Source organism: Salmo salar, chromosome 12 (genome assembly GCF_965601325.2).
Source record: "Salmo salar chromosome 12, fSalSal1, whole genome shotgun sequence".
Classification (NCBI taxonomy): domain Eukaryota; kingdom Metazoa; phylum Chordata; class Actinopteri; order Salmoniformes; family Salmonidae; genus Salmo; species Salmo salar.
Window position 1 is genome coordinate 12,427,222 of NC_138302.1, and position 24,598 is coordinate 12,451,819.

The 24,598-nt window shown below is 42.3% G+C and overlaps 1 protein-coding gene across 1 annotated transcript; it reads left to right on the plus strand.

Annotated features, from left to right (window-relative positions):
- Positions 1–313: 313 nt before the first annotated feature.
- Positions 314–24,188, plus strand: LOC106564290 (myosin heavy chain, fast skeletal muscle). The gene is made up of 40 exons (XM_045690700.2): positions 314–360; positions 468–695; positions 1,619–1,765; positions 1,960–2,116; positions 2,457–2,484; positions 2,739–2,847; positions 3,000–3,092; positions 3,468–3,528; positions 3,728–3,826; positions 4,161–4,264; positions 4,659–4,797; positions 5,054–5,172; positions 5,325–5,474; positions 5,569–5,739; positions 7,410–7,713; positions 8,075–8,139; positions 8,226–8,313; positions 8,430–8,547; positions 8,715–8,838; positions 9,280–9,416; positions 9,891–10,146; positions 10,333–10,575; positions 10,891–11,067; positions 11,161–11,306; positions 11,482–11,572; positions 16,209–16,598; positions 16,715–16,841; positions 17,029–17,147; positions 18,824–19,020; positions 19,158–19,341; positions 19,478–19,643; positions 19,806–19,930; positions 20,121–20,429; positions 20,645–20,848; positions 21,005–21,130; positions 21,259–21,429; positions 22,529–22,633; positions 22,736–22,831; positions 23,243–23,374; positions 24,056–24,188. The coding sequence occupies exons 2-40, from the start codon at positions 480–482 to the stop codon at positions 24,074–24,076; spliced, it is 5,814 nt and encodes a 1,937-aa protein (XP_045546656.2). The 5' UTR covers positions 314–360; positions 468–479; the 3' UTR covers positions 24,077–24,188.
- The last annotated feature ends 410 nt before the right edge of the window (positions 24,189–24,598 follow it).

Sequence of the window (24,598 nt, forward strand, 5' to 3'; positions counted from 1 at the left end):
TTCGTTTTTCTTTAAATGTGTATTACTTCAAATCTGTAAGTTTCTTTTATGTCAGAAAGTGGTACTCCTGAACTTGTTTGTAAATGAAGGGAGAGGTCTAGAATGTAACAGGGTTTTCAGGGGTATTTATTTCAATATATGACAGAATGTGTAGTAAAGAGAGATGACACTAGGAAAATAGAAGTTGGCAGCTGCACCTGTAGTTGAATTTGACATGGCTTTAATTATTTAGTTAAATGTTTTTTTAGACGTTTGGGCATTAAAATGGTAAGGGTTTAGACATGTGCATTTTCACAACACCCTATGTTTCATAGGGTCCTCCAAGAAGTACACATTTATCTGTAGGAGGGGAAAAAGAAGGTGAGACATGGTTTGAGTCTTCTGAGAGATACCGCTCACTTAACTCTGTTGACTGGGGAGGAAGCACCACAGAGTCAATCATGTTTCTTGTTTTATCTCTTTCCTAGTTATCCGTCACCATGAGTACGGACGCTGAGATGCAAATCTACGGCAAGGCTGCCATATACCTCCGTAAGCCTGAGAGGGAAAGGATTGAGGCACAAACCGCACCCTTTGATTCAAAGAACTCCTGCTATGTGACAGACAAGGCGGAGCTGTACCTTAAGGGTCTGGTCACTGCCAGGGCCGACGGGAAGTGTACTGTAACAGTCACGAAACCTGACGGCACTAAGGAGGTAAGCCTGATCTGAAAAGTATTCAAGTTCATGTAATTACTCTGTTTCATGAAAAATCATCAAAATCATCAAAAACATTTCAATAGACAATATGTATCAGTAACAACAGATAGATTGAACAAGTATTTGTTTTTGTAAGCAGAATATAACCTTCAAACACATCATGTTTAAAGCTGCTATTTAAAATTGGCATGGAACTTTTGATATTGACAAGTCAAGAATCACCAGTTATGTGTCAGTGGGTGATAACTAAGTAGTTGGATTAAATGTTGGATTGAACTGTAATATTAATGAGCAAAAAGCATTCAGTCATGTCCACTTTGATCAAATCAAACTTTATTTGTCACATGCGCCGAATACAACAGCGTGAAATGCTTACTTACAAGCCCTTAACCAACAGCGCAGTTCAAGAAGAGCTAAGAAAATATTTCCCAACTAAACTAAAGTAAAACAAATAATAAAAAGTAACACAATAAAATAACAACAACTAGGCTATATACAGGGGGTACTGGTAATGAGTCAATGTGTGGGAGTACAGGTTAGTCAAGGTAATTTGTACATGTAGGTAGGGGTGAAGTGACTTTGCATAGATAATAAACAGCGAGTAGCAGCAGTGTACAAAACAAATGGGGGGGAGGGGGGTCCAATTTAAATAGTCCGGTGGCCTATTGATTAATTGTTCAGCAGTCTTATGGCTTGGGGGTAGAAACGGTTAAGGAGCCTTTTGGTCCTTGACTTGGCACTCCGGTACCGCTTGCCGTGCGGTAGTAGAGAAAACAGTCTATGACTTGGGAGACTGGAGTCAATTGTTTGGGCTTTCCTCTGACACCGCCTATTATATAGGTCCTGGATGGCAGGAAGCTTGGCCCCAGTGATGTACTGGGCCGTTATCTGTGTGTAATCTATATTCCTGACTATTTCAGGAAGGAAAAGAGTTCAAAGATGCAGACATCTTCGAGATGAATCCCCCTAAGTACGACAAGATTGAGGACATGGCCATGATGACCTACCTGAATGAAGCCTCTGTGTTGTATAACCTCAAAGAGCGTTATGCAGCATGGATGATCTATGTAAGAAACCTGCATTCAAACACTCACATACATGAACAAAATAAATAGACACATAAATGAATGGTAGAAACCAAAACAAATCAATACAGTCGACCCACATCAGTATACCAAAGTACACCCACATCCTTACATAAATCCAGGTAAAAGTACATCTGACTTTACTAATCCACAAATGTAATTATGCTTTCATCCAGACCTACTCTGGGCTCTTCTGTGCCACGGTGAACCCCTACAAGTGGCTCCCAGTGTACGACGCAGAGGTTGTCAACGCCTACAGAGGGAAGAAGAGGATGGAGGCTCCACCCCATATCTTCTCCGTCTCTGACAACGCCTTTCAGTTCATGATGATTGGTACAAGCTCTCATGGATGGATGGAGGAATGGATGGTTGGATGGAGGAATGGATGGTTGGATGGATGGTTGGTTGGTTGGTTGGTTGGTTGGTTGGTTGGATAGATGTCCATTAAGTCCTCATGCATAGATGGATGGATGCATCAATGGAAATTAAAATATGCATCAGAAAGGTATCTCCTGTTTTCTAGTCTAGGTATTAACAGTTTGCTGGGAATATCTGATTTCACTACCCTTGAATGGAAAATGTTCCAAATTGAAATTTGTGATGATGCTATGAATTAAATAATGTCCCCATAATGTTGCTTGAGTATGATAAGCAATGCGTTTTCTGGTTCCAGATAAGGAGAACCAGTCCGTCCTGATTACGTAAGTTGTTTACTAAAATGTCACTTGAGAAAGTGTTTCTACTGCAATAAGTTGGGTCACTTGGTGTGATGAAACACATGACAATATGAATAGATTAGAGCATTAGGCTATGTGTAATAACGAGTCGATGAGAAGTAGTATTTGTTAAAGACATGTCAGAACACAGTGTATTTTTCTATGCTATTTTTTAGTGAAAGCCAATCTGACACTCGGACATGTAACTAAAACCCCTCTTTCTCTGTCATATAAACCAGTGGAGAATCCGGTGCAGGAAAGACTGTCAACACCAAGCGTGTCATCCAGTACTTTGCCACCATTGCGGTGTCTGGGGCCAAGAAGGAAGCAGAACCTGGCAAAATGCAGGTAGGTTGTTCTTATGTTTGCCTTTTTAACACATTTCAGTTCGGTTGGCTGTGTAAACTTTTTTCCAGTGGTGAATCCTCTTTCAAGCAATTGAGAAAAACTAACTTGACAATGTTACCAGTTTTTGAGCAACTTGTGTTTGTCTCAATCAGGGGTCTCTTGAGGATCAGATCATTGCAGCTAACCCTCTGCTGGAGTCTTACGGTAATGCCAAGACAGTGAGGAACGACAACTCGTCTCGCTTTGTAAGTATGAAGGGCATACTGTGGAAGTTACCTTATATTGGGAAAAAATGTGTTATACAGATACGTTATACCCTTTCGTTATACAGATTTACAATTTTATTTTGATCACTGATTTGTTGCTGAAAATTCGAACTTGTAGTGTATTCGAGGTTCTAAAATTGTAATTTTCATCTTTAAAATGTCATCATAATTCACATTTCCTGTTGCTGCAGGATTATTTTCCTGCTGTAGCAAACTGGATCCTACATCAAGCTCCTATATCTGTATCAATAGATCCAACATCTGTCCAACAAACTGTAACGTTTAAAGGGGTCTATCAAAGTAAAATGTTAATTTATTTGTTGGCCTATTTCTAACCCCCATGCTCTGATATAGGGTAAATTCATCAGGATTCACTTCCAAGGTGGTAAACTGGCTAAAGCTGATATTGAAACCTGTGAGTTAGTTTTGATTGTTTCTCAATGCTTTCCTAAATGCACACAGAATTTATTGGGGAGATCATTCAATTTAAATGTATCTCATGTTCTCTCTCTTGCTCTCTCTCTTGTTCTCTCTCCTTTTTCTCTCTCTCTTTGTGTCGTTCACTCTCTCTCTCTCTCTCTCTCTCTCTCTCTCTCTCTCTCTTTCACCCTCAGACCTGCTGGAGAAGTCCAGAGTGTCCTTCCAGCTTCCCGATGAGAGAGGCTACCACATCTTCTTCCAGATGATGACAGGCCACAAACCTGAGCTAGTTGGTACGACAAAGTAGAGGTTCAGAGGAACTCTTTCCCACCCCAATCTGTGTAACTTGTTAAAAATATTTATAGTACACACTAATAATACTATTACAATGATTACTTACAAGGTAACAAGGCATCTAGACATTTGGAAGGTCTCTGGGAAATATCTATCAAGTAATGCACTGTGATGCAGTAGTCCACAAGTCTCAGTCTCCTCTTTTGATGCTATTTATTATATACTACATGTATCATTGAGTCCATCTACTGAGTAAAGGAGGGAGAGATACTGTAAAGGTAGGACAGCAGAATTCTGAGACTTAACTGACAAGCTGTTCTCTGTTGTCCACAGAAATGGCGCTCATCACCACTAACCCCTACGACTTCCCCATGTGCAGCCAGGGACAGATCACTGTGGCCAGCATCAATGACAATGAAGAGCTGGATGCCACAGATGTGAGTCAAACAAAGGGTTCACCAAACTCTAGATATGGAATGGATAGGACCACCATACACACTGAATGTACTGTGAAATTCCAACTTGGTGGCAGCTGAGAATTTTCATCTATGTTTTTGTTTGATTCTAAATGCCTTGTGTTAGTTAGGCATGTGCCTCAAGGAAATCTTCGTGCCGTCCACAAGAGAGCACCACTAAGTGCCCTGTGGAACTGTGTAAAACTAATTTTGTGCTGCCATCTACTAATGTGTGGCCAAGCGTTATCATGTGGAACAGAGAAGCCAGTCAAATCTATCCATCCCATTTGTTCTGCAGTGAGCAGCACAGAACTGTAGTGTAACTGACCAAACTACAGTTCAGTTCATCACTGTTGTACTTCCTCTTTAATGCCAGGATGCCATTACAATCCTGGGTTTCTCTAATGATGAGAAGGTTGGCATCTACAAGCTGACAGGAGCTGTATTGCACCATGGAAACTTGAAATTCAAGCAGAAGCAGCGTGAGGAGCAGGCCGAGCCAGACGGCACAGAGGGTGAGTCCCACTCATAGATATACAATATGTAGAACATTAGTCCCATTCCCCAACATAGAAATAGAACACCTAAGACAGACAGTGCCACATGAAAGTCAGGCAGGAGATCATTTTTGGAGAACAAATTCCAACCTCCAAAATGTGGGTGAATCAAAACCTAGCCCACAAAGATGTTAACCAAACTATTGTGTCAGTGTGAAATCAGAAACAAGTGATCTTGTGTCCCTGAGTCTGTTGTTGTTGCTTCTCTTTCCAGTGGCTGATAAAATCGCCTACCTGCTGGGCCTGAACTCAGCTGAGATGTTGAAGGCTCTGTGCTACCCAAGAGTGAAGGTCGGCAATGAGTATGTGACCAAGGGACAGACTGTGCCTCAGGTAAGGCGGCCAAACACAGAATCTACCATTTTCTGAGCACCGGAATTATTGTTGGGGCGAGTGCATTGCTTTTGTTTTTCCAAAGCTTGTATCACCTCGTCACTAGATATGGTCAATATCTCACATATTAATTTGAGGTATTATCATTGCAGGTTAATAACTCAGTCAGTGCTCTGGCCAAGTCTATCTATGAGAGGATGTTCTTGTGGATGGTCATCCGTATCAATGAGATGTTGGACACCAAGAATCCAAGGCAGTTCTATATCGGTGTGCTTGACATTGCCGGGTTTGAGATCTTTGATGTGAGTATGAGACCGGAACAAGACAATTAGATGTGATTGAGATGGATTACAGTCTTGTATGATGAAATGATCCCTTTTAAAACTCCATCAACAGTACAACAGCATGGAGCAGCTGTGCATCAACTTCACCAATGAGAAACTGCAACAGTTTTTCAACCACACCATGTTCGTCCTGGAGCAAGAGGAGTACAAGAAGGAGGGAATCGTCTGGGCCTTCATTGACTTCGGCATGGACTTGGCTGCCTGCATTGAGCTTATTGAGAAGGTAAGCTGTCTGTGGGGATTATAATGGACCATAACACCATAGCTCATACAGAGCGTTGTGTGATTATATTATCACAGTGGTACAACATATACAGTATTAAATCCACTGGGGATGCCAATCGAGTAAAAAAAAAAATCCATATTACAACCTGTGTTGTGATAATTGCGTTCTTTGCTCTATAACCTGTTAGTTTTTGTGCTTTGACAATGAGATATGGGGCTGCAGGTAGCCTAGTTGTTAGAGCGCTGGACTAGTAACCGAAAGGTTGCAAGATCGAATCCCCGAGCTGAAAAGGTAAATATCTGCTGTTCTGCCCCTGACCAAGGCAGTTAACCCAGTGTTCCTAGGCCGTCATTGAAAAATAAGAATTTGTTCTTAACTGACTTGCTTAGTTATATATGGGTGAAATATATACAGGCCTAAGGCCGAGACAATAAGAAGACACAGTGGTAGAATAAATTCAACAACACCTTTGTTTCATCACAAAACCAGAGAGCAACATCTGTCTCGTGGAGTCCATAATGCATGTAACAAACAGTTACATGACCTACAGCATGGTCAGTCAAGTACATCTATTGATTTAGAACCACAGAGAGTTACTGCAAGTCGCAAAGAAAACAGGAGCTGCCCCCCTCCAATATTCCAGCACCATTTCAATATCATCAAATAACCTATGCTTAGTCTAATACAGTGAATGAAAAGATTCCAAAAACGATTTTAGTCCAATCAACCTAAGCTAAATGTGTTTGTCCATGTTACTAATGTTTGTGTGAGTAAGTAGAAACATGTTGACTCACCCTACTTGCAGAAACTTAAAAGCTTAAAAAACAATTGTTCTAAGCTACCTGGCTAAAATGCTTGCTCGCTATTCTAACTTCCTTTCCTGGGCAACGATTAGGTAGTCAACATTAGCCTTCTACATCTAGCTACATATTGAACTTCCTTACTTTCAGGCCAAAGCACAATGTATTAATTTTATAGTTGGATCAGAATTGGTGTTAGAATCATTGGCCAGTACGTAGAATTAAGTAAAACTATGAGTCCAAGTCCCTATCTCCATCCATGGCTAATTTAGGAAAGGGCCAATTTTAGCTAGCTAGCTAGCTATCCTCCAGAGGACAACAACACAATGAGATGCAACAATTTAAGTTTTTCTTTCTGTCAATGACATTTGGCTTGATTTGGTGTGAAGCCAAATCCAAACTTTCCTTGACACATTTTTTGGTGCACCAGGACCATTCACAGATTAGCTCACTCAGTTTAGCTCAACTCTGATTTGCTGTTTTTGTATGAAAAATTATATATAAAGGGAGGCCAAATGCTCTCTGGCTTCTCTTGCATTCAATGCTACAATATCATACTCTTTTTGACCAGACATAATCAGGTAGAAGGGCTACACATACAGAGGCAGAGGGGTGCAGTTCTGCTCACTCTGATGCTTTACCTGGTGAGAGACATTCAGCCTCGTGCTAAGCGAGACGAAAGATACATTATATTATGTCCATTTCTTTGGGAAGCCTTGCTTCCCTTGGCACCCATTAATATATGCCACTGACTGTTGAGAACTCAATATGTTTCCTATTATGTGTCCCTAAATGAATATAATCCTATAATAGCATGTTAACTAAATGTAAATATCACTAATTTGATATACATCTCTTTTCGTAAAGCCATTGGGCATCTTCTCCATCCTTGAAGAGGAGTGCATGTTCCCCAAGTCTTCAGACACTACCTTCAAGGACAAGCTGTATGCCCAGCATCTTGGCAAAACAAATGCATTTGAGAAGCCCAAGCCTGCCAAAGGCAAGGCAGAGGCCCACTTCTCCCTGGTGCACTACGCCGGTACTGTGGACTACAACATCACTGGGTGGCTGGAGAAGAACAAGGACCCCCTGAATGACTCAGTTTGTCAGCTGTACCAGAAGTCCTCTGTCAAAATTTTGGCTGCCCTGTATCCTCCTCCCCCTCCTGAGGGTAAGACTAGCATCACGTCACAATATTTAACTAAATACTAGTTATAACTCAGACCCAAATGTTCTTTAATGTCTTTCAATGTATCACAATTTCTCAGGGTTTATCACTGGGTTAATTTACTAATATACTTGGTTAATTTAATCATACAATAGGTGTTATTTTAAACAATCTCATTGGCAGCATTTGCCTCTAGATAAGTGTGAAGTTAACCAGAGATTCTCTGGTTTATAATTAGTGTGCTTGCTGAAGACAAGACCACTCTAGATTTCTTACATACTCGTATTATTACTATTCTATTTATTCCACCCACTCTATGAAATGTACTTTTCTAGTTATCTTTTACTTTTCCCCATTTTAACAGATAAAGCCAAGAAAGGAGGCAAGAAGAAGGGTGGTTCCATGCAGACAGTGTCCTCCCAGTTCAGGGTGAGCTTTTGAAATGTGCTTATTCAGTCCTTCAAAAGGTGCATTGATTATCATAAATGAGAACATGGTTTGTAACCCTCCTACAGGAGAACTTACATAAGCTGATGACCAACTTGAGGAGCACTCATCCTCACTTTGTGCGCTGCCTGATCCCCAACGAGTCAAAGACTCCAGGTACAAGAAATATTCAGTTAAATATGTAATCTAATCAGTACAGTATTAGTAACCTTAACAATCCCAATCTGAAACCTGTTTATGAGTATTAAAAGAGACTTGTTTTGTTTTACCAGGTCTGATGGAGAACTTCCTGGTTATCCACCAGCTCAGGTGTAATGGTGTACTGGAGGGTATCAGGATCTGCAGAAAGGGCTTCCCAAGCAGAATCATCTATGCTGATTTCAAACAGAGGTACACACACACACACACACACGCAAGCACACACGCACATACACATGCACACACACCACAGAAAATATCTGTTCCAAGGGTATTCCCAGCATCAGTATAGGCTTACCTTTTACGAAATATAACCAAGATATTACAACTTGACATTTTAAAAATGTCTCCTCATTCAGGTACAAAGTACTGAACGCCAGTGTCATCCCTGAGGGCCAGTTCATGGACAACAAGAAGGCTTCTGAGAAGCTGCTTGGGTCCATTGATGTGAATCACGAGGATTACAAATTTGGACACACCAAGGTCAGTCAAAAACCCCCAGTAAAAGCTGAGAGGAAAAAAACACAACTTCAAAAACACAACTTCAATGATAATTTAAACCCGTACCATATAAAATCTCTCCAGTTGATCTATCCATCCTTCTGTTCATTCTTCTTCATTTAACTTATGGAAAAGTTGGAAAAACATTGGACTGTTTTTTTTTCAAAGTCATTCATCACAAGTATAGAAGAGAAACTAAACTCATTACCATGTAAATAGTGTTAGAGTGGTATGGCTGCAGTTATCTGTATCTGTACATTATTAATCTACAACTGTACAATAACTAACAACTTAGAAACAACCTATCCCATGGTTTGTTTGTAGCCATATCAAAGTTAATGTTGTTTAAATCAATCTAGTGGTTTGATCCTTTCTATCTGTCACCATCTGTGGTTCCATTTACCATGTTAACCTGTGTCTCAGGTGTTCTTCAAAGCCGGTCTGCTGGGTGTCCTGGAGGAGATGAGAGATGAGAAGCTGGCCACTCTGGTCGGCATGGTCCAGGCTCTCAGCCGTGGATTCCTCATGAGGAGAGAGTTTAGCAAGATGATGGAGAGGAGGTGAGAAATAGTAGACATCTTGGCAAAGCTTTCTGTCAACCACCTGTATCTAATGTATTATGATTACATACTGTATATGCTGTGAGATGTTCAGAATGAGGAAGTACATCTTATAATGGTCAACTAAAGCTTTTGGGTTAATTAATTTAGTCCAGAAATAGATGTAGCAACTAAAGGATTCTAGCTTTATAGTTGGAGTTTGGGATTTGGCTGTTCAATTGTCATTTAAACGTGTGGAATTTACACATTCATTCTTGAAGTATATAAAATGCCTCATGAGCTTAGCATGCACGACCTGTCAGTACTTGCATCTAGAGAGCTGTCTAGGAATTTAAGAGGGGTTACATTTCCCTAGCCCCATTCCTCAGCTGTAAACAAACAGTGGTGGGGGGACCATTTTGTTGTTCTTCGAGTCACAGACTGTAGCTTTAAGCATGTCACTCACCATGCCATTCTATCCTTTCTGTCGACCAGAGAATCAGTTTACGCCATCCAGTACAACATCCGCTCATTCATGAATGTGAAAACCTGGCCATGGATGAAGTTGTACTTCAAGATCAAGCCCCTGCTGCAGAGCGCTGAGACTGAGAAGGAGCTGGCCAACATGAAGGAGAACTATGATAAGATGACAGCAGACCTGGCCAAGGCTCTGGCCACAAAGAAGCAAATGGAGGAGAAATTGGTGGCCCTGATGCAGGAGAAGAATGACCTGGCGCTCCAAGTCGCATCTGTGAGTGAAAAAACAACCTTCATTACTGTCAAATTTACATTCACATGAATAAACGTATATATGTACACACCTTTTTATTGCCAATGTTATATACTTTATATATCTCATGAATTTTGATTGATTTACTCTGACCTTCAATATACAAAGTGAGGCCTCAGATTTTTTTCCCCCCTGTTCTGAAACCAGGAAGGAGAGAGTCTGAACGATGCTGAGGAAAGGTGCGAGGGGCTCATCAAGAGCAAGATCCAGCTGGAGGCCAAGCTCAAAGAGACGACCGAGAGGCTGGAGGATGAGGAGGAAATCAATGCTGAGTTGACTGCCAAGAAGAGGAAGCTGGAGGATGAGTGCTCTGAGCTGAAGAAGGACATTGATGACCTGGAGCTCACCCTGGCCAAAGTGGAGAAGGAGAAGCACGCCACTGAAAACAAGGTCTTGTGTCTTATCATAGACAGTCTAACCAAACAATAATCAACTCAAAACATAGCTTAACAGAAATGGAATTCACTTGTACAATAGTAGAATTTCAGTTGTGGGGTACTCCCAACATTCATTGCATGTTCTGCTCCCCCTCATTTATGACTTCCATTAAGTACACTGGCATGGTGAACACTGACATCTAGTGTTGAATATATAGTATAGTAATTGTTGATGCAGTGCGAATCTAAATGAAATGAATGCAATATATAACAAACTAAATCTCCCCTTTAAGTGACCAAAGTCTAATTTTGATGTTGCCGTTTTCAGGTTAAAAACCTGACTGAGGAGATGGCGTCTATGGATGAGAGTGTTGCCAAGCTGACCAAGGAGAAGAAAGCCCTCCAAGAGGCCCACCAGCAGACACTGGATGACCTGCAGGCAGAGGAGGACAAAGTCAACACTCTGACCAAGGCCAAGACCAAGCTGGAACAGCAAGTGGACGACGTGAGTGGAGTTTGACATTTTGGCCATAAAAGTATGTAAAACGATATCTTCAGTTGTTTAGATTTTAACAATATATGTGTTTTTATCATCTAGCTTGAGGGTTCCCTGGAGCAAGAGAAGAAGCTTCGTATGGACCTTGAGCGATCCAAGAGAAAGCTGGAGGGAGATCTGAAACTGGCCCAGGAGTCCATAATGGACCTGGAGAATGACAAGCAGCAAGCTGATGAGAAAATCAAGAAGTAAACACAAATGACTACAGTATTACCTGCTATAATGGTTGTTCTTGACTAATTATTGTAATTATGAATTAGCATTTACATGGAGATTCTTACAAGCAAAGTGAATGGTATGATCCTCTGCCTTTACACATCAAAGCAAAACCAACTCTGCAATGAACGTGTTTGTGTTTCTTAGGAAGGAGTTTGAGACCACCCAGCTCCTCAGCAAGATTGAAGATGAGCAGTCTCTGGGAGCTCAGCTGCAGAAGAAGATCAAGGAACTCCAGGTATAGTACAGGATATATTTACATTACATTTTTAGTCATTTAGCAGACGCTCTTATCCAGAGCGACTTACAGTAGTGAATGCATACATTTCATACATTTTTTTCCCCGCCCGTACTGGTCCACCGTGGGAATCGAACCCACAACCCTGGCATTGCAAACACCATGCTCTACCAACTGAGCCACACGGGACAATGAAATGCTTACTTACGAGCCCCTAACCAACAGTGCAGTTTCAAAAAAATATGGATGAGAATAAGAGATAAAAGTAACAAGTAATTAAAGAGCAGCAGTGAAATAACAATAGCGAGATTATATACAGGGGCTATATACAGGGGGTACCGGTACAGAGTCAATGTGCAGGGGCACCGGTTAGTTGAGGTAGTATGTACATGTAGGTAGATTTATTAACGTGATGATAGCAACAGAGAGTAGCAGCAGTGTAAAAGAAGGAGGGGGGGGGGGGGGGCAATGCAAATAGTCTGGGTAGACATTCGATTAAATGTTCAGGAGCCTTATGGCTTGGGGGTAGAAGCTGTTTAGAAGCCTCTTGGACCTAGACTTGGCGCTCCGGTACCGCTTGCCGTGCGGTAGCAGAGAGAACAGCCTATGACTAGGGTGGCTGGAGTCTTTGACAATTTTTAGGGCCTTCCTCTGACACCGCCTAGTATAGAGGTCCTGGATGGCAGGAAGCTTGGCCCCAGTGATGTACTGGGCCGTTCACACTACCCTCTGTAGGGCCCGAGCAGTTGCCATACCAGGCAGTGATGCAACCAGTCAAGATGCTCTCGATGGTGCCGCTGTAGAACCTTTTGAGGTTCTGAGGACCCATGCCAAATCTTTTCAGTCTCCTGAGGGGGAATAGGTTTTGTCGTGCCCTCTTCACGACTGTCTTGGTGTGTTTGGACCATTCTAGTTTGTTGGTGATGTGGACACCAAGGAACTTGAAGCTCTCAACCTTCTCCACTACAGCCCCGTCGATGAGAATGGAGGCGTGCTCGGTCCTCTTTTACCTGTAGTCCACAATCATCTCCTTTGTCTTGATCACGTTGAGGGAGAGGTTGTTGACCAGGAGAACTTTGTACGTGTCTTTGTGTGTGTTGTGTATAGGTGGTCCAGCGTTTTTTTTCCCTCTGGTTGCACATTTAACATGCTGACAGAAATTTGGTAAAACGGATTTAAGTTTCCCTGCATTAAAGTCCCTGGCTACTAGGAGCGCCACCTCTGGGTGAGCGTTTTCTTGTTTGCTTATGGTGGAATACAGCTCATTCAATGCTGTCTTACATGCTGACCAGACCGGACACTGCTCGCGCGCGCCAACGAGCATCTGCGATGCCAAGGGCTAAAACAGAACGCCTTTCTATTTCTGATGCAGATCGCGCTACAAGTCCTGCCTCTCCCATCTCCTCATTGGTTTATAGAAGCAGGTATCCACGTGCCATCTCCTCATTGGTTATACTCACGTGGGTGATTGAAAGACGAACTGTGTTGCCGGTTGTCGTGGTAATACTATGAAAGTGTAGATGCCGATCACCATATAAGGTCAAAGATGAAAAAGCCTGGAAGGGGGAGAGATGACTAGAAACGGTTCGTTGGCCGTTTTATGTGTGGATTAATTGGCGGAGTAGAGGACCTTGTGCATTTCAGGTAAAATAACAACTCAATGTTTATATCCCAGGACAAATTAGCTAGCGAGTGCAAGCTAACTAGCTAAATTGCCATACATGTTTAATGTTTTTCGACCTGTCCCCAAATTAATGTCATTGGTTCAGAGATGGTTTTGATATTTTAACCTGCATGTCGTGATCACGTCTGATGTAGGGGGACAAAATAAATGTATGCACGATAGCGCACGATGGTGCACGTGCGCAGCCGGTTTGGGTTCCGTGTTAGTGCCAGCCTCTGACTGTGGTGGTATGTACACAGCTACGAAAAATACAGATGAAAACTCTCTAGGTAGATAGTGTGGTCTACAGCTTATCACGAGAAACGCTACCTCAGGCGAGCAATAGCTCGAGACTTCCTTACAAAAATACATAGTCCGCCGCCCCTTGTCTTACCAGACGCTGCTGTTCTATCCTGCCGGTACAGCGTATAACCAGCCAGCTGTATGTTGATATTGTCGTCGTTCAGCCACGACTCCATGAAGCATAAAATGTTAGTTTTTATAGTCATAACATCGAGATTTCCAGGCTTATATTTCTATTTATTTGTTAATATTTTAGTAATTTAGCAGATGACTGTGGTGGCCACTCCATTATAGACAGAATACCAGCTGACTGCTTCTTCCCTAAATAGTTCTTGCATAGTTTGGAGCTGTGCTTTGGGTCATTGTCCTGTTGTAGGAGGAAATTGGCTCCAATTAAGCGCCGTCCACAGGGTATGACATTGCAAAATGGAGTGATAGCCTTCCTTCTTCAAGATCCCTTTTACCCTCTACAAATCTCCCATCACACTCCTCCCGCATCTTTTCATTTTTTCTGTGTCTCACGAATGTTCTTCTTTGTGATCCGAACACCTCAAACTTAAATTCATAACACTTTTTTCAATCTTCCTCTGTCCAGTGTCTGTGTTCTTTTGCCCATCTTAATCTTTTCTTTTTATTGGCCAGTCTGAGATATGGCTTTTTCTTTGCCATTCTGCCTAGAAGGCCAGCATCCCGGAGTCGCCTATTCAATGTTAACGTTGAGACTGGTGTTTTGCAGGTACTATTTAATGAAGCTGCCAGTTGAGGACTTGTGAGGCGTCTTTTTCTCAAACTAGACACTCTAATGTACTTGTCCTCTTGCTTAGTTGTGCACCGGGGCCTCCCACTCCTCTTTCTATTCTGGTTAGAGCCAGTTTGCGCTGTTCTATGAAGGGAGTAGTACACAGCGTTGTACGAGATCTTCAGTTTCTTGGCAATTTCTCGCATGGAATAGCCTTCATTTCTCAGAACAAGAATAGACTGAGTTTCAGAAGAAAGTTCTTTGTTTCTGGCCATTTTAAGCCTGTAATCGAACCCACAAATGCTGATGCTCCAGATAATCAACTAGTCTAAAGAAGGCCAGTTTTATTGCTTCTTTAATCAGGACAACAGTATTCAGCTGTGCTAACATAATTGCAAAAGGGTTTTCTAATGATCAATTAGCCTTTTTAAAGTGATAAACTTGGATTAGCTAACACAACGTGCCATTGGAACACAGGAGTGATGGTTGCTGATAATGGGCCTCTGTACGCCAATGTAGATATTCCATTAAAAATCAGCCGTTTCCAGCTACAATAGTCATTTACAACATTAACAATGTCTACACTGTATTTCTGATCAATTTGATGTTATTTTAATGGAGATTTTTTTGTTGCTTTTCTTTAAAAAAGTGACCCCAAACTTTTGAATGGTAGTGTATGTAATAAATTATTATTATTATTATTATTATTATTATTATTGTTATTATTAGCTGTTTGCCTAATTCTGATGAAGCTCGATGGAGGCCAAAACATATGATTAAAATATCAGGTTTGAACTGTGAGAGTCACTCTTACTAGCTGATGGAATTACAGTAAGCCCACTCAGCACTATTACTAGCTGATGGAATTACAGTAAGCCCACTCAGCACTATTACTACCTGATGGAATTACAGTAAGCCCACTCAGCACTATAACTAGCTGATGGAATTACAGCAAGCCCACTCAGCGCTATTACTAGCTGATGGAATTACAGTAAGCCCACTCAGCGCTATTACTACCTGATGGAATTACAGTAAGCCCACTCAGCACTATTACTAGCTGATGGAATTACAGTAAGCCCACTCAGCGCTATTACTACCTGATGGAATTACAGTAAGCCCACTCAGCACCATTACTACCTGATGGAATTACAGTAAGCCCAATCAGCACTATTACTACCTGATGGAATTACAGTAAGCCCACTCAGCACTATAACTAGCTGATGGAATTACAGTAATCCCACTCAGCACTATAACTAGCTGATGGAATTACAGTAAGCCCACTCAGCACGATTACTAGCTGATGGAATTACAGTAAGCCCACTCAGCACTATAACTAGCTGATGGAATTACAGTAAGCCCACTCAGCACTATAACTAGCTGATGGAATTACAGTAAGCCCACTCAGCACTATAACTAGCTGATGGAATTACAGTAAGCCCACTCAGCACTATTACTACCTGATGGAATTACAGTAAGCCCACTCAGCGCTATTACTACCTGATGGAATTACAGTAAGCCCACTCAGCACTATTATATGATATAAACTCCAGTACAGAAAAGCAGACTTGAATCATTTCTTTTAAAAAAAAAAGCACACTTTTTCTGGCAGCAGACAGTTTTCCAGGTGGCTTCTGATGGCTCAGTAGGTTGGAAGATGGTGTTTCTTGTTGGTGCCTCTTACTATCCCCACTCAGCCCTCAATGACAATATCCATGTTAAAATGGCTTATATCCATCTAGAGTCCTCTGTCTAACTTCTTACCTTTGAGGGTTTGGCTCCTGCATGGGACACTGTCTACTGAATATATTAGTGTAACTGGCTTTGTATTAAACACATTTATGCAAAATATACATACCATTATTACTTTGTGAGGTTCAATTGTTTCAACTATATTGTAGTGTTCATCCCCCTGCTCCTGCCCCCTGGTCTAGGCCCGTATTGAGGAGCTGGAGGAGGAAATTGAGGCTGAGCGCGCTGCCAGGGCTAAGGTTGAGAAGCAGAGGGCCGATCTCTCCAGGGAACTTGAGGAGATCAGCGAGAGGCTGGAGGAGGCCGGAGGCGCCACTGCTGCTCAGATTGAGATGAACAAGAAACGTGAGGCTGAGTTCCAGAAGCTGCGTCGTGATCTTGAAGAGTCCACCCTGCAGCATGAGGCCACAGCCGCCGCTCTGCGCAAGAAGCAGGCCGACAGTGTGGCTGAGCTCGGGGAGCAGATCGACAACCTGCAGCGCGTCAAGCAGAAGCTGGAGAAGGAGAAGAGCGAGTACAAGATGGAGATTGATGACCTCTCCAGCAACATGGAGGCTGTCGCCAAGGCTAAGGTGAGTAGTAATGTTTTGGTCAAGCAGTGTTGAGGGTGGTCAACTACATTACCATTCAAGTGAAGTTGACAGGAGTCACATATATAAAGTAATGATGGTACATGTTTCACTAACAGGGCAATCTGGAGAAGATGTGCCGTACTCTTGAGGACCAGCTGAGTGAGCTCAAGACTAAGAATGATGAGAATGTTCGCCAGGTCAACGACATCAGCGGACAGAGGGCCAGACTCCTGACAGAAAATGGTACCATCAACAATGAACAACAAGCCAATACTTACCTTTAGTAGAAAACAATACATGTTTTGGGCTGTATCCACATATTTGGTGAATAGTACAGTAGAAACTAACATTGCCCTACGATACCTCAAAATACATTTTCAATCTTAGAGAACAGAGACCCTATTAACAAGATGTTCTTCTGTCCCTGCAGGTGAGTTTGGCCGCCAGCTGGAGGAGAAGGAAGCTCTGGTATCTCAGCTGACCAGAGGAAAACAGGCCTTCACCCAGCAGGTGGAGGAGCTGAAGAGGGCGATTGAGGAGGAGGTCAAGGTAAGGGACCCATAATGGAGAGTTTAGAGCCATATCTTTACATAGACGGTGACTACACCACCCTCAGAAACTCCTACTGTCTCTCCACCCTCAGAGACTAGTGTAAGCAGGAGGAGAGGCCTCATTTAACACAGTAAATTCATCAGGCTTAAGCCATGTTTCAGTCAGGCCAATGACATCAAGATTATGATCAGTGATTAGTTAATTGACTATAACTGCCTTGGAAGTGAGGGATCTAACATTAAGTAGCCCTATTTTGAGATGTGAGATATCACAATCTCTTTCAATAATGACAGGAATGGAGGAGGTCTTTATTCCAGTGAGATTGCCAGAGCGAACACCGCCATGTTTAGTTTTGCCCAACCTAGATCGAGGCACAGACAAGGTCTCAATGGGGATAGCTGAGCTGACTACACTGACTGTGCTCGAGGCAGACTCTACTAAGCTGACAGGCTGGCTAACAGCCTGCTGCCTGGCCTGCACCCTATCTCGTTGTGGAGCTAGAGCCCTGTCTATGTATGTTCATAGATAAGATGAGAGCACCCCTCCAGCTAGGATGGAATCCATCACTCCTCAGCAGCCCAGGCTTGGTCCTGTTTGTGGGTGAGTCCCAGAAAGAGGGCCAATTATCTACAAATTCTATCTTTTGGGAGGGGCAGAAAAAAGTTTTCAACCAGCGATTGAGTTGTGAGACTCATCACTCCCCCTAACTGGGAGGGGGCCAGAGACAATTACTCGATGCCGACACATCTTTCTGGCTAATTTACACGCTGAACTATGTTGCGCTTGGTGATCTCTGACTGTTTCATCCTAACATCGTTGGTGCCGACGTGGATAACAATATCCCTATACTCTCTACACTCGCCAGCTTTAGCCTTAGCCAGCACCATCTTCAGATTAGCCTTTATGTCAGTAGCCCTGCCCCCTGGTAAACAGTGTATGATCGCTGGATGATTCTTTATAAGTCTAATACTGCGGGTAATGGAGTCGCCAATGACTAGGGTTTTCAATTTGTCAGAGCTAATGGTGGGAGGCTTCGGCGGCTCAGACCCCGTAACGGGTGGAGGAGAGACCAGAGAAGGCTCGGCCTCCGACTCCGACTCGTTGCTTATTTTAATGGGGAAAACCGGTTTAAAGTTTCTGTCGGCTGAATGAGCGACACCGGTTGAGCATTCATACAGCATTTCCTTCCAGAATCCATGAGAACATTGTCCGGCTGCGGGGACTGTGCGAGGGGATTTATTCTACTATCTGTACTAATTGGTGGCACAGACGCTGTTTCATCCTTTCCTACACTTAAATTACCCTTGCCTAACGATTGCGTCTGAAGCTGGGCTTGCAGCACGGCTATCCTCACCATAAGGCGATTGTTCTCCTGTATATTATGAGTACAGCGACTGCAATTAGAAGGCATAATGTTAATGTTACTACTTAGCTTCGGCTGGTGGAGGTCGTGTAGAACCATGTCCAGATAAAGCGTCAGGGGTGAAAAAGTTGAATGTAAAAAGTCCAGCGATGGAAAAAATGTAAATACAAAACGGTAATTAAAAAGTAAAACCGTAATTTTGGCAGGTAGCAAAGTAACCAAAGCAACAAACCGCATAGCTTCACGTAAACAAGTCCACATAATTTGTTTGACTATCTCACTCATCTCTCCTTGTCTTTCTTTCTCACAGGCTAAAAACGCACTGGCCCACGGTGTCCAGTCTGCCCGCCATGACTGTGACCTCCTGAGGGAGCAGTTTGAGGAGGAGCAGGAGGCCAAGGCAGAGCTGCAACGCGGCATGTCCAAGGCCAACAGTGAGGTGGCTCAGTGGAGGACTAAGTATGAAACTGATGCCATCCAGCGCACAGAGGAGCTGGAGGAGGCCAAGTGAGTCGCACGCAACAGAAAAAACTCAAGATATTGTGTGAATGGTTAGAGTGGTAGAGGGCTCTGAGAAAATGTTATATCAATATGTATTGTAACATATCTTTTACACCATTAATCCGACCTCTGGTGTCCAACAGGAAGAAGCTGGCCCAGCGTCTGCAGGAGGCCGAGGAGACCATTGAGGCGACCAACTCCAAGTGCGCCTCCCTGGAGAAGACCAAGCAGAGGCTGCAGGGAGAGGTGGAGGACCTCATGATTGATGTTGAGAGAGCCAACGCATTGGCCGCCAACCTCGACAAGAAGCAGAGGAACTTTGACAAGGTGAAAATGAATAAACCTCACCTTAGCCTGATATTTACTGTCTGAAAGATGATCAATTGTAGTATAATTGTAGCATATTTATAATTCAAAACTCTTCATCAATGACTTCTGATGAAAATCCCATGGATTCCCCTAGGTTCTGGCAGAGTGGAAGCAGAAGTATGAGGAGGGCCAGGCTGAGCTGGAAGGAGCTCAGAAGGAGGCTCGCTCTATGAGCACTGAACTCTTCAAGATGAAGAACTCCTACGAGGAGGCTCTGGATCATCTGGAGACTCTGAAGAGAGAGAACAAGAACCTGCAACGTGAGCATTTGACGGCAATTCTATTTGGCTCATGTTTCATTAGCAATATTAATTGCTGTTATTTAATTCACTGTTATTATGATTCAATGTCAACTTCAGTGGATTGGCAATATCCACTGAAAATCTCCCAGGTCTAAACTGCTCTTGTGTGTGTGTGTGCAGAGGAGATCTCTGACCTGACTGAGCAGATTGGAGAGACTGGCAAGAGCATCCATGAGCTGGAGAAGGCCAAGAAGACCGTGGAGACAGAGAAGTCTGAGATCCAGACCGCTCTGGAGGAGGCAGAGGTACAAACTACAGCTGTTTGATGGGAAAAGCAGTGTTACACTAGCCAACGCCAGCTACAGTCTAATGATCCCTGTAATGGTGTTTATTGTAGTCATATATATATATATATATATATATATATATATATATATATATATATATATATATATATATATAACACAATTGGCATGACTGCTTCTGTTTGTCCAGGGAACACTGGAGCATGAGGAATCCAAGATTCTGCGTGTGCAGCTGGAGCTGAACCAGATCAAGGGTGAGGTGGACAGGAAGATCGCTGAGAAGGATGAGGAAATGGAGCAGATCAAGAGGAACAGCCAGAGGGTGGTTGACTCCATGCAGAGCACCCTGGACTCTGAGGTCAGGAGCAGGAATGATGCCCTGAGGGTGAAGAAGAAGATGGAGGGAGACCTGAACGAGATGGAGATCCAGCTGAGCCACTCCAACAGGCAGGCAGCTGAGGCCCAGAAACAGCTGAGGAACGTCCAGGGACAGCTCAAGGTAAAGGGACATCAGGCTCAAAAACCTGAACATGGAGAGGAATTTGTTTGTAAATCTATAGAAAATAATACAACAGAGGATTTGAATAGAGTAGTTTATGTACTAAAGGTAGTGATACTGGGGAAATTCTTACCAGTGAACATTTCTATCACTGATTGATCCTATCACCCCTACTTCCACAAGTCCTAATGAACGTATGTCATTGTGAACCCCAGGATGCCCAATTGCACCTTGATGACGCCGTCCGTGTCGCAGAAGACATGAAGGAGCAGGCAGCCATGGTGGAGCGCAGAAACGGTCTGATGGTGGCTGAAATCGAGGAGCTGAGAGTTGCTCTCGAGCAGACAGAGAGAGGCCGCAAAGTGGCTGAGACTGAGCTGGTAGACGCCAGCGAGCGTGTTGGACTGCTGCACTCCCAGGTATGGGTTAAAAGCCATTTCTTATGACACTCAACCAAGCATACACTTTAAATACACCTGGAATTGACAGTGCTTGCCTTAGATTTTCATAATTTCAGCCTTGTGACTTGCAAGTTCTCTTGAGAGTCAAACAAATTATCTTGTTTCCTCCTTCAGAATACCAGCCTTCTGAACACCAAGAAGAAGCTGGAGACTGACCTGGTGCAGGTGCAGGGAGAGGTGGACGACATCGTCCAGGAGGCCAGGAATGCAGAGGAGAAGGCCAAGAAGGCAATCACTGACGTGAGTCCTTGAATTACATCCACTTGATTTGTCCCCAAGTGCCAAAGGAAGCAGGGCTAGTTAAGAACAACAAAGATCTGAGAGGGACGTTATGATTGGTGCATAAATTAAACAAACTATTATTCCAGGCGGCCATGATGGCTGAGGAGCTGAAGAAGGAGCAGGACACCAGTTCTCACCTGGAGAGGATGAAGAAGAACCTGGAGGTCACAGTCAAGGACCTGCAGCACCGCCTGGATGAGGCTGAGAATCTGGCCATGAAGGGAGGCAAGAAACAGCTCCAGAAACTGGAATCCAGGGTGAGTTATCAGCAGGGGGGATTAGGGTGGATTGAAAGACTGACTGCTGGAAATGTATTTGATCATATAAAAATTCACAGGAGCATTGTTTCCTATGACTTCTGCAGGGCCTGGACTAATCAAGTCTCAGGCCCTGGGAAATAACATTTTTAACATCTTTGCATCAGAGAGAAAATATTGCAGTTTTAAAGCATAAATTACAGTGAATTTATGATCAAAACATATTCTAATAATTTTACACTTATTTAGTGGAGTTGATCCAAGACCTTTAAATATATTAAAATGTATTCATCTAGTTGCTTCATTGTCTCAGCAGACTTCTTCTCATCTGCCATTTCATTCATAATAATAATAATAATAATTCACAATAAATATCAACACACAATATAATATACATTCATCGAATTAATGTCATAGTAATAATTTATCTCTCTTGTTACGTTTCATTCACCGGCCGTTGCTAGGGAAGCTAGCGTTGCTATGCGAGGCTCCCAGCTAGCAGGCTAATAGCTGAATTAGCTTGTAGGCTAGCGGACTTTAATAAGTTCAGAAAACCTGAAAATACAACATAACATCTCGACAAACATATGTACATGCTCCAGAAACATTATCGTCTTGAATATGGTGATTTTACACTCGCTTACCTTCAAAATAAATATATAAAAATGTATTTATGTCGGTGCGTCTGTCTTGCTGTTGGCTTACTAAGTAAATTACTCTCAACTGCCATAGCGCGAGCTCCATAATAGAAGAAAAGTCCCAACATTAAAATATGCGAGTGGTGGCATCTAGTGGCCATACTGGTACTGCACAATACGCCACTAAACGCATGACAACATGGATACAAATACAAGAATAATTGAGTTGTGAGCCTCCCAGACACGTTGTTTATCTAAGAGTTAATAACATAAATTGTGGATGAATAATATTACATTGTACTGTATTGCACCCTCTAAACGTTTTCCAAAGATCCCCATAGGAACAGATAACAACTGTGCCCCCTTGACTGGGTAGAACACTATACCTCTGTTTTACAAATATTTGTTACGTCTGATTTCACGACCTCCAACAAACTCCTACGTTTATTTCTTCCACAAAGGTGCGTGAGCTCGAGACTGAGGTGGAGGCCGAGCAGAGAAGAGGTGTAGACGCGGTCAAGGGAGTCCGCAAGTATGAGCGCAGAGTCAAGGAGCTCACTTACCAGGTAAGAGAAAGAGAAAGTGCCATCTTCACACACTTGACACTAACACAGAGAGGTTTGTGTATAAAACTATTCTGACATTGTTTCTTTGCTCATCTCCCACAGACTGAGGAGGATAAGAAGAATGTTAGCAGACTTCAGGACCTGGTAGATAAGCTGCAGATGAAAGTGAAGGCCTACAAGAGGCATTCTGAGGAAGCGGTGAGTCACAGAGGGCAATCGAAAACGTAGTTTTTCTCTACAAAACGTAATGTCCATACAGTTTAGCTGAAGTGTTGCTACATCACACCAGTAAACAATGACTCAATTGATATTACAAGTAATTGCTGAAGAAATGATACACATTTCTGAGTGCCTCCTATACCTATGTGTTACTAACTTAAAGGAGAGGGGGTTGAATATGAATTTGCTGGTCTAGTGGTAGTGCTGGAAGCAGCAGTTTGATCCCCAGTTCTGACACTCACTTTATCTGCAGTATCTTCTATCTCCCTATATACATTGCTATCCTAAATCTGACAATGTGTTTTGTGGAAAATAATATTTTAATTTACTACCTGAAGCTTCAAACTTGAAATGCTGATGTTCTGCTCTCCCTCTCTTTTCCTCACCCAGGAGGAAGCAGCAAACCAGCACATGTCTAAGTTCAGGAAGGTTCAGCATGAGCTGGAGGAGGCTGAGGAGCGTGCTGACATCGCTGAGACTCAGGTCAACAAGCTCAGAGCCAAGACCCGTGACTCTGGAAAGGTACAGAACTGCTGTTCAACCTATACCTGACTCATGTTCAGATATGACCACATCAACACCACCTATGATTCAGTCTTCTCAGAGGTCAATACAGACCTTTTACACTCAACTGTATTGAAGATCTCTAAGAAGAACATTTCAGGAAGGGCTAAACAATCTAATAAGAGTTTTTCAGTTAGTACTTCAACATCTAAAATCCAAGCTGAGCACTGAGCATTAAAGACTTGATCCATTATATTCTATCCAAGTCTATCCATATATTTATCATGTTCATTATTATTACTGATCCATTATATTCTATCCATATATTTATCATGTTCATTGTTATTACTGATCCATTATATTCTATCCAAGTCTATCCATATATTTATCATGTTCATTATTATTACTGATCCATTATATTCTATCCATATATTTATCATGTTCATTGTTATTACTGATCCATTATATTCTATCCAAGTCTATCCATATATTTATCATGTTCATTGTTATTACTGATCCATTATATTCTATCCAAGTCTATCCATATATTTATCATGTTCATTATTATTACTGATCCATTATATTCTATCCATATATTTATCATGTTCATTGTTATTACTGATCCATTATATTCTATCCATATATTTATCATGTTCATTGTTATTACTGATCCATTATATTCTATCTTTCTTCTTACAGGGAAAAGAAGCTGCTGAATAAACAAGACCAAAGTATTGAAGATCAAAGTCTTACCATTTTCCTGTGTTTCATAAAATATGATTTTCATGGTGAAATGTTGAGCATTGATTAAAAACATGTGGATCTACATACACTTCCTTTGTGACTGTGGACTTATTACTCAGCAAACAGATTTTTAATACCATAAAATATTGTACTTTAAATAATGGAGACATCTGGGATTCCAACAGCAAAAGTGGTCACCCTGAAAAAGCAGTCCGTTTTTTGAGTAAACGGATGAGGGATGAGGCTGGAGAAATGTACCGCTCTCAAATTCTCAGACTGAGCTATGGAGGCAAAGACAGCAAGTTTGTTCTTGCTGAGTCTTACATTTATTGAATTCAATGTAGTTCAGCCAGCCTCTGCATTTAAGCTGCTTCTTTATGCAAGGTAATGCTGGTAGATTGCCATTGGAAATAATGACTCTAGTGTGTAAAAATCTGACACTGGCTAAATATGCATGTCAATTTCGAGCCTTACCCCCAGCCGTTTATTTTGTACTTG